Source organism: Eretmochelys imbricata, chromosome 9 (assembly GCF_965152235.1).
Source record: "Eretmochelys imbricata isolate rEreImb1 chromosome 9, rEreImb1.hap1, whole genome shotgun sequence".
Taxonomy (NCBI): domain Eukaryota; kingdom Metazoa; phylum Chordata; order Testudines; family Cheloniidae; genus Eretmochelys; species Eretmochelys imbricata.
Genome location: NC_135580.1, coordinates 7,018,819 through 7,034,606, shown reverse-complemented (window position 1 = coordinate 7,034,606; position 15,788 = coordinate 7,018,819). Strand labels below are relative to the sequence as shown.

Genomic DNA, 15,788 nt, shown 5'->3' with positions numbered 1-15,788 from the left:
AATTAAAACATTTACTAACTTTTACTCTTATAAAATGAGACAGTATTAACTACAGTTGCATTAATAAATTCCTTTTGCTTTTGATCTGAAATTTTAAAGCCTTTTTCATTTCATGTCTTCAGTTACTCATATGAAATGTATTCCATCTGTGTTTAGCAACCAGAGGACTCACTCACTGGAATTGCTTCCTTATAAATTCGATGCAGCATATTATTTTAATGCATTCTGGGAAGTGCTCTGAATATAGGAAAATAACCTCTTCACACATCAAAGTTTTGCTGGCTTGAGGAGAAATCTGCTAGTTTGTGAAGTGGTTTTTTTGTTTGTTTGAAGTCTGAAAACACCAACAGCATGAGGACAAATGGACGCCTCATTCTTCAGATCTTATTTGTGCACTTTGCAGCAAACGGTCTTATTTTAGGCCTTATTTTACTGTACTGTTAATATTGAGATTAGTTACATCGCACGCACCTCCCAGAACAGTGGCAAGAAAACAAAGTCCTGTAAGCATGAAGGACACCCTTGGGGAGCAAATCAAAATTCTTCATGCATAGGCAAAATGAGATCTAGTGCACTGTGTTTAGTCTCTATTAGGAATGGCACCCATTTAAATGATGGAAAATCCACAAAGGTCTTCTTTCCAGAGAGGCAGTCAGTCATCAAAATCACCTGGCTTCTAGTTGGAGATAGGAGGCAGTTATTGGTAGTCACAAGAGGGAGAACAGCTTTTACCATGTCAGTCAATTCCTGTTCCCAGCATCTCACCAGCAATGCAGAAGCAAATGAGGAAAGCATCCTGCGTCACTCAAGAACAACCCCTTTGGGCAGTTCAGGCCAGACTGTCAAAGAGTCACGTGCAAATATCCCCAACATGCACATGAAAAATCAGGTTTTGCATACACGGCAAGTAAGGCGCCTAACTAGCAGTGTGCACAAATGCCTAATTTGTGGGAGCGTACCAAGTAGCAAAATGTCAAGCCATTTAAAATACAAAAGCTTTACGTATATTATATAATTATCACAAGCATCAGAATGCTTATGTCAAGTAGCATTAAAATACTTTTTCTCTAGCTCTTTCCCTTAAGCAAGAAACTCCCAAAGTTTATCTTAGAAAGCAGATGGACCCTATTATCTGTGCCTATGAAAATCCTATTTACAATGTTGTACATTTCACGCTGTGATATCATATCTGGAACCAGCTACTCTCCCCATCTGCAACGAACAACTGTTCTCATATGTGTATTAGGGGCTGAAGCCCTGGCTGAACAGTCTCATGATGTCACACTAAAGCAGTATTATTTTACAGTAACTTGCAAACAATGGCTGCTATATTTATCAGTGTTTTTATGTCAGCAAAGCCAGTGTTTGGGGAGGAAAGGATTGCAGCAAGGTTTTTAAACATCTCCTGATAGTTCACGTCGACCTCACACCCGCCAAAGAAGTCCTTAAACTTATTAATTTTCCTAAGAGGTTACAAAACTCAGGATTTCCAACTTTCTCACTTCTTCCAGAGAAGCAGGGCAACAGAAAGATACCAAGACAAAACTTCAAGTATCCCAAATCAAGCACTACATATAGGCCATCCTAACATGTAGGCACAGATCAGTGTGCGTGGAAAGCACAGAGAAAAGTCAGTGTCCAAATATCTATCCACTGCCAAGGGCTGTTTAAAAAAACCTGCAACAAACCATATAAGGGAACCCCCACTTTCATACTTGTAAAGAAACTGCTTGCAAAAGGCATTTGGATAGCCAAATAAGGTTCAGTGTCTCTGTAAATCAGTGTGCTTTCTAAAGTTTAGGCCGTCACCAGCCCTCAGAGGTCTTGTTTAGTCTGCACTTACAGACTTTTCAGCCATCCCTTGACCTGAAATGATGGTTAATGCATAACAGGATGACGGAAGTCCCATCGGCTCATGCTGTTTAACACACAACCTGGCTCTGACAAAACGGATATCATCTACTACCTTTCCATGGAGAAGGTAGCCAGTCTTGTTTAACTTGAGACCTGCGTGGATGATTCCAATAACCCTGCCTTGGGTCTGTTTGCTCTTGCCAGGTACTCTTCTACACATGGAGACCGGGGAAGGGGGAAATGCATGAACTCTAAGCATCTGATCCCAGATGTCCATTGTCGTGGCTGGATTTGAGGGTGTCCCATGATCAAGTGGAATTCTGTAGGGCACAGCTCATCATGCGATTTATTGAACTTCCTACTTAAGCAAACTGTGTATCAAACCTAGCAACAGCAGTCACTGAGACATCTAGTCATGAATTATTTCAGCATCTATGAACAGAAATGCTTCTAAGTCTTAATGACTTGGAACTGTACAACCATTATGGAAGGCATAGGATTATCTCTCAGGGGTCTCCAATTCATGCCAGTGGACACATGAGCTAGGATCTTCTGGAATAGTTTGTTAAATTACATTGCCATGGACCAATCATCTTCTCCTCAGACTTGAGATCAGAGTGTTTCCTTGCCCCTGTTGAGATGACAGACCTACAGACCATGTTATGTTCTACCCTCAGACATTCATGGAGCCAATGAGATTCCAGAATGCTCTGGGAGATTCTACTACTCATCCACAGGTTCACATTGCTGGTGGAAAAGAAATCTCTTGGCCACAGCCATTGACACTGGGACCTGGATGCCTTCTTTCCTAAGGACTGTAATGACAGGTTATCATTGTGTGTTCTCTCAGGTTACCATGGCGTTCTGACGTCCTGCTTGTAGGTACTAATGGAGTGGCTCTTCAATAGGTTCTTTCCTTCCTCAGAGATCTCAGAAAGCAGTGCTGAATATCTGTTCACCTCCCAAGGCTCCTGACAAGGTCTCGGAGGGTTTCATTCCTTCACCCTTTCTGTTCAGTGTGTACTTGAAGCCACTGGGGGTTACTGATAAGACACTTGGGGAGAAAGGTTTTGGGCTGCAATGTCCGTGATCAGATACTCAGCTCTGTATCTCCTGTTCATCAAATCCAGACTCTACAGTTTCAATAGTTTCCCTCAGACAGAGAATCGGATGATAGGAAAGTGGCTGCACCACAACCCTAACAAGACACACATGAAGCTTTCTGTCAGAGGGAAACATGAGCTGGAATGGAAGCTTCATCATTTATAGAGGCTTCTTTTGCTAGAATAATACAGTCTAGGTCCTCTGGGAGACAACACCTCACATTAATTCTCAGGTACCAGCAGCAGCCTGATAGTGCCTTGTATCCTCTGGAGCTGCACTGCATCTCTGAGGAAGATCTATGGCTGATCTCTGTATTTATTACCACCTGGCTGTGTTACTGAAACATGTTCCATGGAATATTCTTAAAGGCCACTCAGAAGCTCTGGTTGCTTCATTACACAGCTGCAGCTCCTGGAGTGTGGAGGCATTTTCTGGCACAAGCACATAACAGGGGGCTCCAATTCCTTCACTGGGTATTTGCTCCCAGGTGTGGGAGTCTGTAATTATTGGCTAAGGAACCATTGTCAGGCTGCAATTGAAATCAGTTACCATGCTCTGTACAATCCTTTTACAACAGCTAGAGTTGATCTGAAACTGGGCTTCAAAGAGAAACTGACTTACAACCTTAACTATGGTATCCTTACCATGATTCCAAAAACGTTTCAATTTGAGCTAGATGAAAAGGTTTGTAACAAGAATTTGACAAAATTGTTTGAAACCGCAAACATTTCTGAAACTGACTAAAAAAAAATCTCCCTGTGAAATATTGGGACAGTGACAAAGTTTTGGCATGATCATTTGCATAATTTTTCATTTTGAGGTGGGTTGGTTGTCCCTGGTCACATGATACTGGTTCCAGATTCCTGATTGACTGAGCCTGCTCATGTGGTCCAAAGAGCCAGAAGTGACAGCAGGCCACCAGCAATGCCTAGCCGGATAACACCACTAGATCATGTGGTAGGGAAACTGTGTAGAAAGAGAGGACTTGCATGCTCTAGTCAGCTCTTCCTTAGGTTGGGACAGTACATCCAAGCAGCCAAATTCTGACCTTTCAAGACATGGTGTCCTTACGGCACTATGTTTATATGGAGTTTATATGGCTACCTTAATGCTGGGATTTCAATGGCTCTTTCTTAAATACAGTTGGAGTCAGTGTACAGGTCATAAATATCATGGTGTGGCTACACCAGTGAGGTTTTAGTGGGAAACAGGCTGGTTTATCTGCTGCCAAATGACTATTATGCCCTCAGTCTCCAATTTGCTTGCTGCACTACAGCTGACCAAAATTCTAGTGAAAAATCAGACCTCTGATTCATGGGTGCAAAATCTGGTATATGTGCCAATGCAGTTTTTGAAGCAGAACTGGAGTGCGTATTAAGTTGGCCAAAACTTGGGATTTGCAGGAAATTTCAATATTTCAAAATTTGGTTTTGGTTGGATTCAAACTGAAACCAATTTTTTCAAAATTTCTCATGAACCCAAACGCCACAAAAAAATCATATTGGAAACAATGACACAATTCTGGCAGCTAGTGACTAAAACTGACACAATCAATTTCAGTGGTGAAACTGAAGGATCAAAAATCATGTCAATCACACTCAACAGCTGCCAGAGCTCCCAAGTCTGCAGCTCAGGGCAACCCAGACTCCCGGGTCAGCTGGCCCTGCATGTTGCCTGCAAGCTGCCCATCCACACAGTGGCGCTGACCCAGAACCACAGACCTTGGAACCCCAGACTCCCCAGCAGCCTGCCAGGAAGCCAAGCAGGTTTCTGACAGAACGCTGCCTATGATTCAACCAAAGTTCATCAAACTCGAGACATTTTCGAGAAGCATTTCACATTCAACAAATCAGCATTTTACAACAAAACTGTTTTGCTGGAAAACTTCCAACCAGCTCTCAATGCCTCCACCACTGGTCTTTCGGATGCATGACCACGCATCTGTGACTTTCAGTGTGTGTTTCTTATTCCTCTGCATTTTATACCTTTGATCGGTAGAATGTAAGGCTCTATCCAGTATTGCTTAAAGAGCTTGTGATCCCATGGGCAGGCACACTACCCTTAGAGCAGAGGTCCCCAAACTGTGGGGTGCATCCTCATAGGGGGGCAAAGAGGAACATTCAGGGGACGCCAGGACCCATAGGGGGCTGGGAGGGAGCGCCACCCAGCTCTGCCCCGAGCTCCGCTCCTGGCCCTGTCTCCAGCGCGGCTCTGTACCTGGCCAGGAGCTCAACTGCCGAGGCTGGGGCGGAAGCAGAGCCGCACTGGTCGCCAGCCCCCCCATGGCTTGGTTGCAGTTCCGCTCCTGGCCCCATTCCCAACCCTAAATCCATCCCCAGCTGCGGCTCCAGCCTCAGCCCCCTTACCTCTGTCCATGGCCCCACACCCCAGCCCTGCTCCTGGCCCCGGAGGGGGCAGGGGGCACACATAGGGACATGGGGAGGAGGGGCACGACCCTCAAAAGTTTGAGGACCACTGCCTTAGTGTGAACGTCTGTGAAGGCAACATCATGAAGGAGAATCAAAGATGCTGCATCACCCTCTGCTCTTTCAGTTTAACTAGTTCAGTTTGGGCTTAAAATACTTTGCAGTGAGGCAGGGATGCTACCTGGTCCTCAGCACACAGTGTGTCACCTCCAGCTTCACTTTCCAGGTCTCTTGAGCACACGCACACATGGGAACAGCTGAGATACAGAAGGGGGAAAACTGCCTCTGAGAAACTAGAAGAGACCTCCCCCTCCCCGTAACATCTCCAAATAATATATAAATTCATTGTACTGAAAACCGCCAATATATTATTTGAACATCTGTTATTTTCACCGGCTTATCTATATCGCAAGAGCAACATCATTGTATATATGGGGCACCTGGATAAGCTCTCCCCTTTTCAATCCTGCTGCAACATCTTCCTTTGACATGTAGGCTTCAAATACATTCTTCTTCCTCCCTCTGGTGGGCTTATTCCGATTCTTTCTATCACATGATGTTGAGACAGCAGCATGGGACTCTCCTGCAAATACAAATCCGCAAACTGTTACTTTTCTAACCCAAGTCTGGATGTATATTTGAGCAGTAGTTACAGGGACGCTTTGTACTCAAGATTGAATCTTTGCGAGCAGGTTGCCTAGAATACCGACACATTACAACAAAATACCACAAGACCTGAGAGACCATATCTTACAAATAATCAACAGTCTTTTACAGCTCCACTTCACCCCAGCCGTCCTTTAACAGTGCCTGAGCATGCATTTCAAAGCAGCTTGTTTCTGAAGTGTGTGCCCACTTTGTTTTAATACCTCTGGGAGTTCCCAGTTTTCTAGGGTTTATTCTGCAGTCTGAATTGTTCATTGTTTCGGCCTGTGATTCGGAGAGTTGCCTCTTCCTATCAAAATTCTGGGGAGCTCTGGTTGATTCTGAGTTGTTTCTGGTTCTTGCAAAGCTTCTCTTGTCTCCACCTGGAATCAAACACAAGTTTGTAATAAAAGAAAAAAATAAAGTGACCCACCTTTGTTGTATTCATGTTCTCAGAGAATCAGAGTAAACATCACACTTATGTGCTATGTTCTCTCCCACGAAGAAAAGTCATCACCACTAGGACTTTCTTTCAGGAGTTAACTTGCAATACAATCTTGGCCCTTCATAACTCTTAACTCCACCATTAACTTATTTTATTACAAATTAAACTCTAGAAATTCCTAAATAAAAGCTTGCATAGAATCCTTCCCAAATCCTCTGAAATTCTTTAGAATGCACAGAAGGTAAGACGGTTCAAACGTTTTCAAAGCCTAAACTCCCATTCCCCACCACCTCTGCTCCTCAAACTCCCAGCTAGTGATGAAATGTAAATTCACTCAGAATTGCATTAAAAATTAAAACACTTTGGGATAATTAAGTCCTGGAGCTACCAAAGAAAGTGTGCTGAAGAATCATAGAATCATAGAATCATAGAATATCAGGGTTGGAAGGGACCCCTGAAGGTCATCTAGTCCAACCCCCTGCTCGAAGCAGGACCAATTCCCAGTTAAATCATCCCAGCCAGGGCTTTGTCAAGCCTGACCTTAAAAACTTCCAAGGAAGGAGAACTGACTGAGGTGTCTGCACAATTACGTACACTGACAATGCAAAGTAGTGCCAGGGCCCCACATGTCCAGTTTGCTCAGGACAGGCCATAATCATAAGGCAACATTCTACAAAGATTCACCCTTTCCTGCCATCACCTCAGACCATCCCTACAGCCTGGAGAGCAAGCAGCAGCTTCCAAAGCCTATGCCAATACTGTTTCATGGATCAGCAGATTGGAATGTGAGGCAATGCAGCTGCCCCCTTTGCACTCCACCTGGATATTGAATATGTCATCACAGCTTTGCCTTCCAGACCCTACTGGCTACAGGCCCAGGATCCAAGCCTGTACCTGCAAGTTTGAAATGTATGGTGGCCAACTTACTTTGTTAACAGTCTATCCAAGGTACAGTACAGTTATATTGTGTATGGTATGTCTAATAAACAGAACCCCAAAATGCTTTATGGAGTTAAGTAATAGCAGAGGAAAGAGAGGTAAGAGGTATAGGCAAGGCAGAAAAAAATATTTATTCAGTGGTGATTTGAATGAGATGGTGAGATACAGAGAGGCTGGCCCTCTGCAGCTGCTGCTGACTGGAAGAAGCTCCCACATCAAAGTGACCAAACGGTGAGGAGCAAGGCCCCTGCTAGTTGAGGAGAGAGAAAGACAGATCACCTCTGAGGCTGGCTCAGGCCTGTCCATGGAGAGTTTAAGTACAAGGGCAATAATCATGAATTAGATCCCAAAGTGAACAAGGAGTAACAAAACTGAGAGCAACAAAAATGATTAAAGGTCTAGAAAACATGACCTCTGAATAAAGATTGAAAAAAATGGGTTTAAGTCAAGTCTGGAGAAGAGAAGACGGAGGGGGACGTGATAACAGTTTTCAAGTATGTAAAAGGTTTTTACAAGGAGGAGGATGAACAATTGCTCTCAGTCTCTGAGGATAGAAAAAGAAGCAATGGGCTTAAATTTCAGCATGGGCGATTTAGGTTGGACATTAGGAAAAAACTTCCTGTCAGGGAAGTTAAGCATGAAAACAAATTGTCTAGGGAGGTTGTGGAATCTCCCTCATTGTCTAACCTTCTCTTATTAGTCTCCAAACACCTGTCAGGGATGGTGTAGATAATACTTAGTCCTGCCTGGAGTGCAGGGGACTGGACTAGATGACCTCTCAAGGTCCCTTCCAGTCCTACACTTCTATGATTCTATGGTTTTGTTTCTTTGTGTGACAAAGCAAGTGGCAGCATTCTGCACACACTTAAGTTTGGAGACCATGGCTTGGGGACACAACAGGAAAAGGAGCTGCAGTTGTAACAGGGAAAGAATGAAGCCACAGATGAAGATTTCAACAGAGGAGCACCAGAGGTAATATTGTATATGGTTCACATTATGGGGTGATAAAATAAGCAGGTTTGCAAATGCATAACAGCTGTGGAGGAAAGGAGGAGAAGAATTCAAGGTTGAGATAGATACCAAGCTGAGGAGCATCTATGCTTGAGGATATGCCTCTTGCCCAGAAGTGCTTCAGAGACATTAAGCTGAAGGAATTTGGAATGAAGTCAAAAGCTTGCTTTGCCAAAACAGGTACAGAGGGTAGAAAGGAATGAGTTATCAGAGGTGCCCAGATATACACCATTGAATACCAGCAACGAAGCATTAGCTGAGGTTAAAGGCAGAGAGGGAGTAAACAAATGGCATAAATCAAGAACTGAATCATGAGAGCATCCATAAAGGAGATATCTGGGTATAAACGGTGAGTGGAACCATGACTCAGGGAGCCAGAGATAACTGCCTGGCACAGGAGTGGTTCCCAGAGGATGGAAAGGTCAGTGCTGCAAGACAAACCAAGACAGAGAAATCTGAGAGAGAAGGTAGTGGTTGATTACACAGGCAGCAATGTCTGGGATACAGCCAGAAACCTATACAGAAATCTGTCCGGGCTAATGTGAGGGCAACAAAGGGGCAACTTTCTGAAGCACTTTGCTGTTTGGCTTTTCCTACCAGTGTCAAGGGCAGCTTTATTTTTTACAGGTGTTTATGAAGTGGCTAATCAGAGTGGTATATTTTAGAAAGTCGAGAAATTATGGACAACGGAGGAACTATAGAGCATAAGGGTGGCAAGAAAAGACAAAACGCTACAACAGGGAAGGGATTTACGGAAGAAGGGACTGGATGGATATAAGGAAGGCGCCAGGAGCGAGCATGGAAATGGAGAATGAATGAATGAGGGAGCTATTGGAAAGTCAAGATATTGCTGTGGACTAAGGAACCCTGAATAAAAAGGAAGAAAAACCTTCAAACTTAACCAAGGAAGAGCAGGGAGGGGAGGGGAGAGAAACTGAGGGTATGGAAAAAGCAGTAAGGATTTTTGGAAATGAGGAAGGAATCAGAATTAGACATCCAGGTGTGCATGACCACCTGCCACAGTCACCAGTGGGTTAGTGCAGTTCAACATCCTTTGCCATTATAGCTAAAAACAGCAATGCACAGCAACAAACTCCTGAGAGCCAGCTTTCCTTATAGAGCAGAAGGGTGGCAGATAGACACTCTCAGGTTACAGAAACTTAAAAGGCTTAAATATAGTGGTCTGCTCTCCTGTGGTCCTCAGCATTAACCTGGACTCAGATAAGAATATAGAATCCTACGACAAAATGGGCCACTCAAAAGACATGACATATCATTCAGCATTGCTGGCAAACAAGCTATTTTACATAACCATTTTCTGTAAGTATTTTGTAAAGGTGACACTAGAGGCCATAAAACTTAGTTTTAAAACAAGAGATGCCTGTTTTAATCCACATGATTGGAAGATATCAAATTAGATATCAACTGTATCCGAACATAAGCAGACACATAGAAGTCTTAGTTTTTCTTTGGGCTGCATTTGTATGATTTGTAAAGTACATGAAGTCCTTTAGGATAAAGAGTATTCTATAAACATAATGTAAAATGATCATGTTTATCTCTTTGGGCTGGTCTACACACAAACTTGCGCAGAAATAACCTGAGACTAAGGAAATTCAATCTACTTTTCTTAACGAAGAGATGGTTAAGAGGTGTCTTGATTTCAGTCTATACAAACATTCCTAGGGAAAAGATTTCTGATGGTAAAAAGGGTTCTCTAAACTAACCAGACAAGGGCATAACAAAATCCAGTGGCTGGAAGCTGAAGATAGACAAATTCATACTAGAAATAAGGCACTTTAAAAAAAAAAAAAAAAGTTATAGAGTCATTAATCATTGAAACAACTTATTGAGGGGAAGTGATGGATTGTCCACCACTTGAAGTCTTTTAAATCAAAATTGAACATCTCTTACAAAAATATATGCTCTAGCTCAACCAGAAGATATTAACTTGATGCAGAAATCACTGATGAAATTCTATGGATAATATTATGCAGAAGGTCAGACTAGATCATCATAATTGTTCTTTCTGGCCTTACAACCTATGAAAGTATTAATCTTTTATTATTTTGGTACAAACCTTACTTCAGAATAAAAAGCATTCTATTTTGATTTACCTATTACACTAAACCAAAATAAGATACTTATTCTGTCCACACACAAGCTTGCACCAAACTAACAAAAGGTGTTAAGTAAAACTGATGTAGCCACTTCTGTGCAAGTCTAGTCAGTATCTACCTTACAGGAGCAACTTCACAATTTCTTTCTGGACTGCAGATCCATTGAGACTAACTGATCAGTTGAGATGGGCCGTTTTAAATATTTGTGCGCAAATGCAAGGAGCATGAGAGAAGACAGCCATTAACAGCACACATAACACTACTCAACAGTTTAGGTTTTAAAGGCCATTGTATCCAATTAAAACTGTAAGCGCTATTCAGAGAGGCAAAATATAATCTAAAGTGGAAGTTAGCCAGGCCACTAGGGTTAACACCCTTAGATTATAAAAAGCACCATATGACTTTTAATTCATACAAAGTGATCAGGACTCTACATTTAAGAGTCATGGAAAAAGATGGCATCTATATCAACCTAGTGCCCTTTAACACCTTGCTAGACTAACTCACTACCACCTCCGAAGGAAAGTCTAACCTACTAAATCACCAACAGTACATATGTATTCCTTACAGACCTGCTATCCAGGACCTACACAATCCTGCTTCACTTGTCAGATCTGACCAGATCACAGCATAAGGTCATCTGGCTATAGGACCCCTCTTTCCTTTTCAAAGTCTATCAGCTAAAATCGCCACCTGTCTCTGAACTTTCAGCTTTGTTTACATTTTTAATCCAATTCTCCTAGTGTGAGCAGAACCTTCTGAGAACATCATAACAACTGCATGGCTAGCAGGTAAAACTCACAAGGAATTCAGCCCTACCGTCTGCTATCTCAATATTAAGTTGTTCCTTTCAGGTTTTTAAACAGTTTGAACAATAGAGCACATTGTTCCTTTCAAGTATTTAAACATCAATTACTTTTCTAATAGAATTCCTCCATTTATTACTTAGTGTTGTTGGTCCACGACTGGGGAACAACCCTCTCTCCCAGCAAGTCTACACTTAAAATGCTGCATCAGCACAGATGCACCGATACAGCTGTGCCGCTGTAGTGCTACCATCAAAGCCGATGGTAGAGCGCTCTCCTGTCAGCGTACTTAATCCACCTCCCCAACAGGTGGTAGCTATGTCAGCGGGAGAGAATCTCTCCCGCTGACATAGCACTGTCTACATGGGGGATTAGGTCAATATATCTCCGTTGCTCAGAGATGTGGATTTTTCACACCCCTGAGCAACATAGTTATGCCAATATAGATCTGTAGTATAGACCAGACCGGTCCATTTCCTACACTCTTAACAGGAGGGTTTTCATTGTTCCCTGTATTAGATCATAATCTACTTATACACAGGGATGCTTTCAAAAAGCCTCCACTTTCCCAGTTAATATAAGCATGAAAGGAAACAGAAACAGCACCAAAGAAGTGATAAAATATAGTAGAACTATTTGTTATCAGCTAATGAGACACTTTCAACACATGGTTACTAAATATCTGTCCATATTTCTACACTATTTCACTTTATTTCCAAAAGATTTGGAAGGTTTAAACCTCTATGCCTCTAATCCTTCCAAAAGACTCCCTGACCTTTAATTTTTGACGTCAACCCAACTACTTGCTCAACAGAACACTGTGATAATACATCCATGAGCTACAGGGCATGTCAGTTACCATGCAAAAGAGAATCCAATATTCAGAACCAATAACCAGGACTCAGCCAACTAAACGCAAATCACCATTCAATGACACCCACTCTGGCACCATAAACCTGGAGTATCCCTAAGCCTCCCATTTAAGTTATGATCAAGTTGGTGCTAGGTACAGCAAGAAAGAAGTCTAAAGAGAGCCTATATTCATTCTCAGCTGTAATAGTCAGGTATGACCTGAGGAGATCAAGGTCCAGATCAAAACGGAGCCCTGCACGCTGGGGCCCACCCTCCAGGGACACCATCTCACTACAGAAAGGGTGAGCAGAGACAATATGCTCTGTTCTATGCAAGTGAGGGCTGGTCCCTCTAGCTCCTGGCAAGATGACAATGAAGCCCTCAGGTAGACCTCAAACATTCTATTGTTTATTGTGGAGCCTATGATCACCCTTTCCAAAAAAAAAAAAACCATGCACACCCACCACAACTAAGTGCCATTCTGCCAACTGGAGCATAGATGCACTTTTCTATAATCACAACACTAAGACTGGGCTACGCTAGACTGTTTTCTGGTATAGCAATGTCAGGGGTCGATAGTTTTAATTTTTTTTCTAGCTTTTCTGTACTAGCATAAGCCCTTATGTAGACACAGTTACAGCTATATAAAAATGCTTTTGCTGGTATAGTTTATTTCACTCACAGAACCAGTATAAGCTACACTGGCTAAAGCACTCCTTTACCAGTATAAGTTCTGTCTATACAAAGAGGATTTTGCAGGTCTAGCTATGTTGGTAACAAGTACAGACTAGGCTTAAAAGTTCAGCCGTCACGAGTGCCTTTTCTGTGCTTTGCTGTTTTCTGCCAATAGCTATATGTGAGTGTTATGCTGAGGACATATTATTCCCTGCTGCTTTGCCCTCATTTAGCATCAAGAAATATTTCCTAATACTCAATTATACCACCTACCTGAGATGTTTTTTGGAACATTCACCTATCCAAGAGAATCAGAATCAGCAACAACCCCCATTTCTCGGATTCCATTTCAAATGAAAACTATGCCTGACTCCTGTGGTTTTTCCCATCAATTCTCCCAGGCTATGCTAATGTTTAAGGGTCAGTCACATGCATCACACCGATTATGCTGGTCACATATAACGTATGCCTAGGGCTTTTTTTATATCGCACACGACGCAGTAGTATCCAAGTCCCTTTCCAATTCCATTTGCTTAAACAAAATGACCATTTAAAAGCCACCTTGACATTTTCTCATGCTCCCAGGAGTCTCTAAGCTCTTTAATATTTTACCACTTGTAAAAAGGTGAGGTATATAAAGTTTGTTACACAATTTTTAATCTCTGTTTTACCAGTGGCTTCCAATATCAGACATATTACATAATAAAGTTACCAACTCTCAGTCTCACAGCACTTTAGTTACTACTATAGTATCTGGTATCGAGTCACTACATCAAGCCGCACAATGGGCAAGAACAGCAAACACCAATAAAGTGATCTCAAATGGGAGTTATGTCAGTACAAACATTGATTCTAGACAGGTCAAAAGTGACTTTAGCTATTTATGTTTTGCAAAATATTTTAAGGATTTAAGAGATTAAATGTCTTGCTAAGGGTAACAGCCAAGTACTTTTTTGTTGTTGTTTTAAAGAAAAGGAAAAAAACCACAGGCAGCTGTTGGTTAAGCTGCTGAGAGAGTAAAAGTTCTGTACCAGGAGAAAAAGATAATGATCATAAGCCATGTCAAAAAGAATTCTGCGTTAGTCAGTCACACAGTGACAGAGGCATTTTTAAAGTCACCTACCACATTTCCTGTAAATTCAGCTCCATTCTAACTTGCTTTAAAGACCACTGTGCTTTAGCATTGCCTTCAGCACTGATTTAAGAGTACAGAACTCTTGGTAATGGTCTTGATAGAGAAATATAACAACAAACTTTACCATACCCTGAAGCATGTGGATTAAATACAACAGCTCGATAATGCAGAACACAAGGTAGCAGGGGGAGAAGAGATTCCATGTATATCACCAGAAGGGAGAAACTTGAGAAGTATGTAAATTTAGTAAAATATGGTTATGGTAAAGACAGACTTTCAGGAGACAGAATCTAGAAGGTGAAATCCCAGCCATCCAAGTCATGATATTCTAGGTGAGAGCCTGATTGAGAGAGATCTCAATTTATTTACCACTAGCACAAACCCTCTTCACAAATTAAATGTAAGGAGGAAATCCCAAACTGGAATTTCTACAACACATTCCTTGCTGCACAAAGAAACTTGTGACCAGGGTAACTTCTTCCTATAATCCATTTAGGATTATATTTTAGTGTTAAGGAGAAATTTGAACTGTTACATTGTGAACCTTCCAAAAAGACTGCAAGTATGAAAAAGTGTACATCTTAGGTTATTCACAGGTTTTGAAATTATCCTAATGTAATTTAAAAGTAGGGGAAGCTTTAAGGGAAGGGAATGCAGTGGAGGGGAAACACAGAAAGGCATGTTGCATGACAACACTGTGGGGTTTTTAGAGGGAAAAGAGGAAACCCTGCTAGAAGATAACATATTTAAGCTTAAAGTTAATTAACAGCCATTTGAAGCAGAGGAACAATGCAGACCTACAGCTACATGCACTGAATCGGCCCACACTTAAGCATTATGCAGAGGCACTGAACTGAGTGGGGTACTAAAATTCATCGGCCAAAATTAGTTCCCATGCCAGCCAATTTCCACTTATTGACCGACTGTGATGGGCTACTAGGACTCAGCCCCAGCACAAATGTGAACATTGTCTAACCCAGGAGTGGCCAACCTGAGCCTGAGAAGGAGCCAGAATTTACCAACGTGCATTGCCAAAGAGCCACAGTAATACGTCAGCAGCCCCCCATCAGCTGCCCCGCTTCCAACGCATCCCACCGACCAGCTGATCAGTACTTCCCCCTCCCTCCCCATACCTGCCGATCAGATGTTTTGTCATATGCAGGAGGCTCGGGGGGGTGGGGGGGGAGGCGGGAGGAACGAGGGCACAGCAGGCTCAGGGGAGGAAGGGGTGGAGTGGGGACAGGGCCTCTGGCAGAGCCAGGCGTTGAGGAACGAGCACCCCCCAGGCACATTGGAAAGTTGGCACCTGCAGCTCCAGCCCCGGACTCGGTGCCTAGCCAGGGAGTTTCATATTAACTTCTGAAGAGCCGCATGGGGCTCCAGAGCCACGGGTTGGCCACGCCTGGTCTAAACCAATGGAAAGTTCAGGTGAATAAGATGAGGAGATAATACTTAAACTCTAAGGCTCTGTCCATACAACTTTTAAACATAATATTGTAACTCATCAGCGGCACGGTCACCATAATTGGTTATAAGAGATGCAGTTCAGCTTGTCTACACAGCAGCTTTCCTGCCCTCATCACCATGTTTGTACCATAATACCTACAAGTGTAGTTAGGCAACTGGGTATCAGTGCATTCTGGGAAAAATCTGGACTGCTATCCCACCCTGCAGCAACAGGAAAGCACCAGAAGAACATGCTTCCAGTGCTTGTGCATGCATGTGAGACAATGCTTTGGTTTGTCCAGGAAGACTGGACAAAGAAGATGCACAAAT

The 15,788-nt window shown here is 42.6% G+C and overlaps 1 protein-coding gene across 3 annotated transcripts in view; it reads right to left on the bottom strand.

Moving 5' to 3' along the window:
* Nucleotides 1–15,788, bottom strand: part of DIS3L2 (DIS3 like 3'-5' exoribonuclease 2) — a 280,283-nt gene that overhangs the window by 245,445 nt on the left and 19,050 nt on the right. For all 3 annotated transcript variants that reach the window (XM_077826263.1, XM_077826264.1, XM_077826265.1), the window contains 2 exons: nt 6,254–6,412; nt 5,825–5,967 (listed from right to left, as the gene is read on the bottom strand). In XM_077826263.1, the coding sequence (XP_077682389.1) occupies nt 5,825–5,967; nt 6,254–6,412 (302 nt within the window). The remainder of the gene's footprint in view (nt 1–5,824; nt 5,968–6,253; nt 6,413–15,788) is intronic.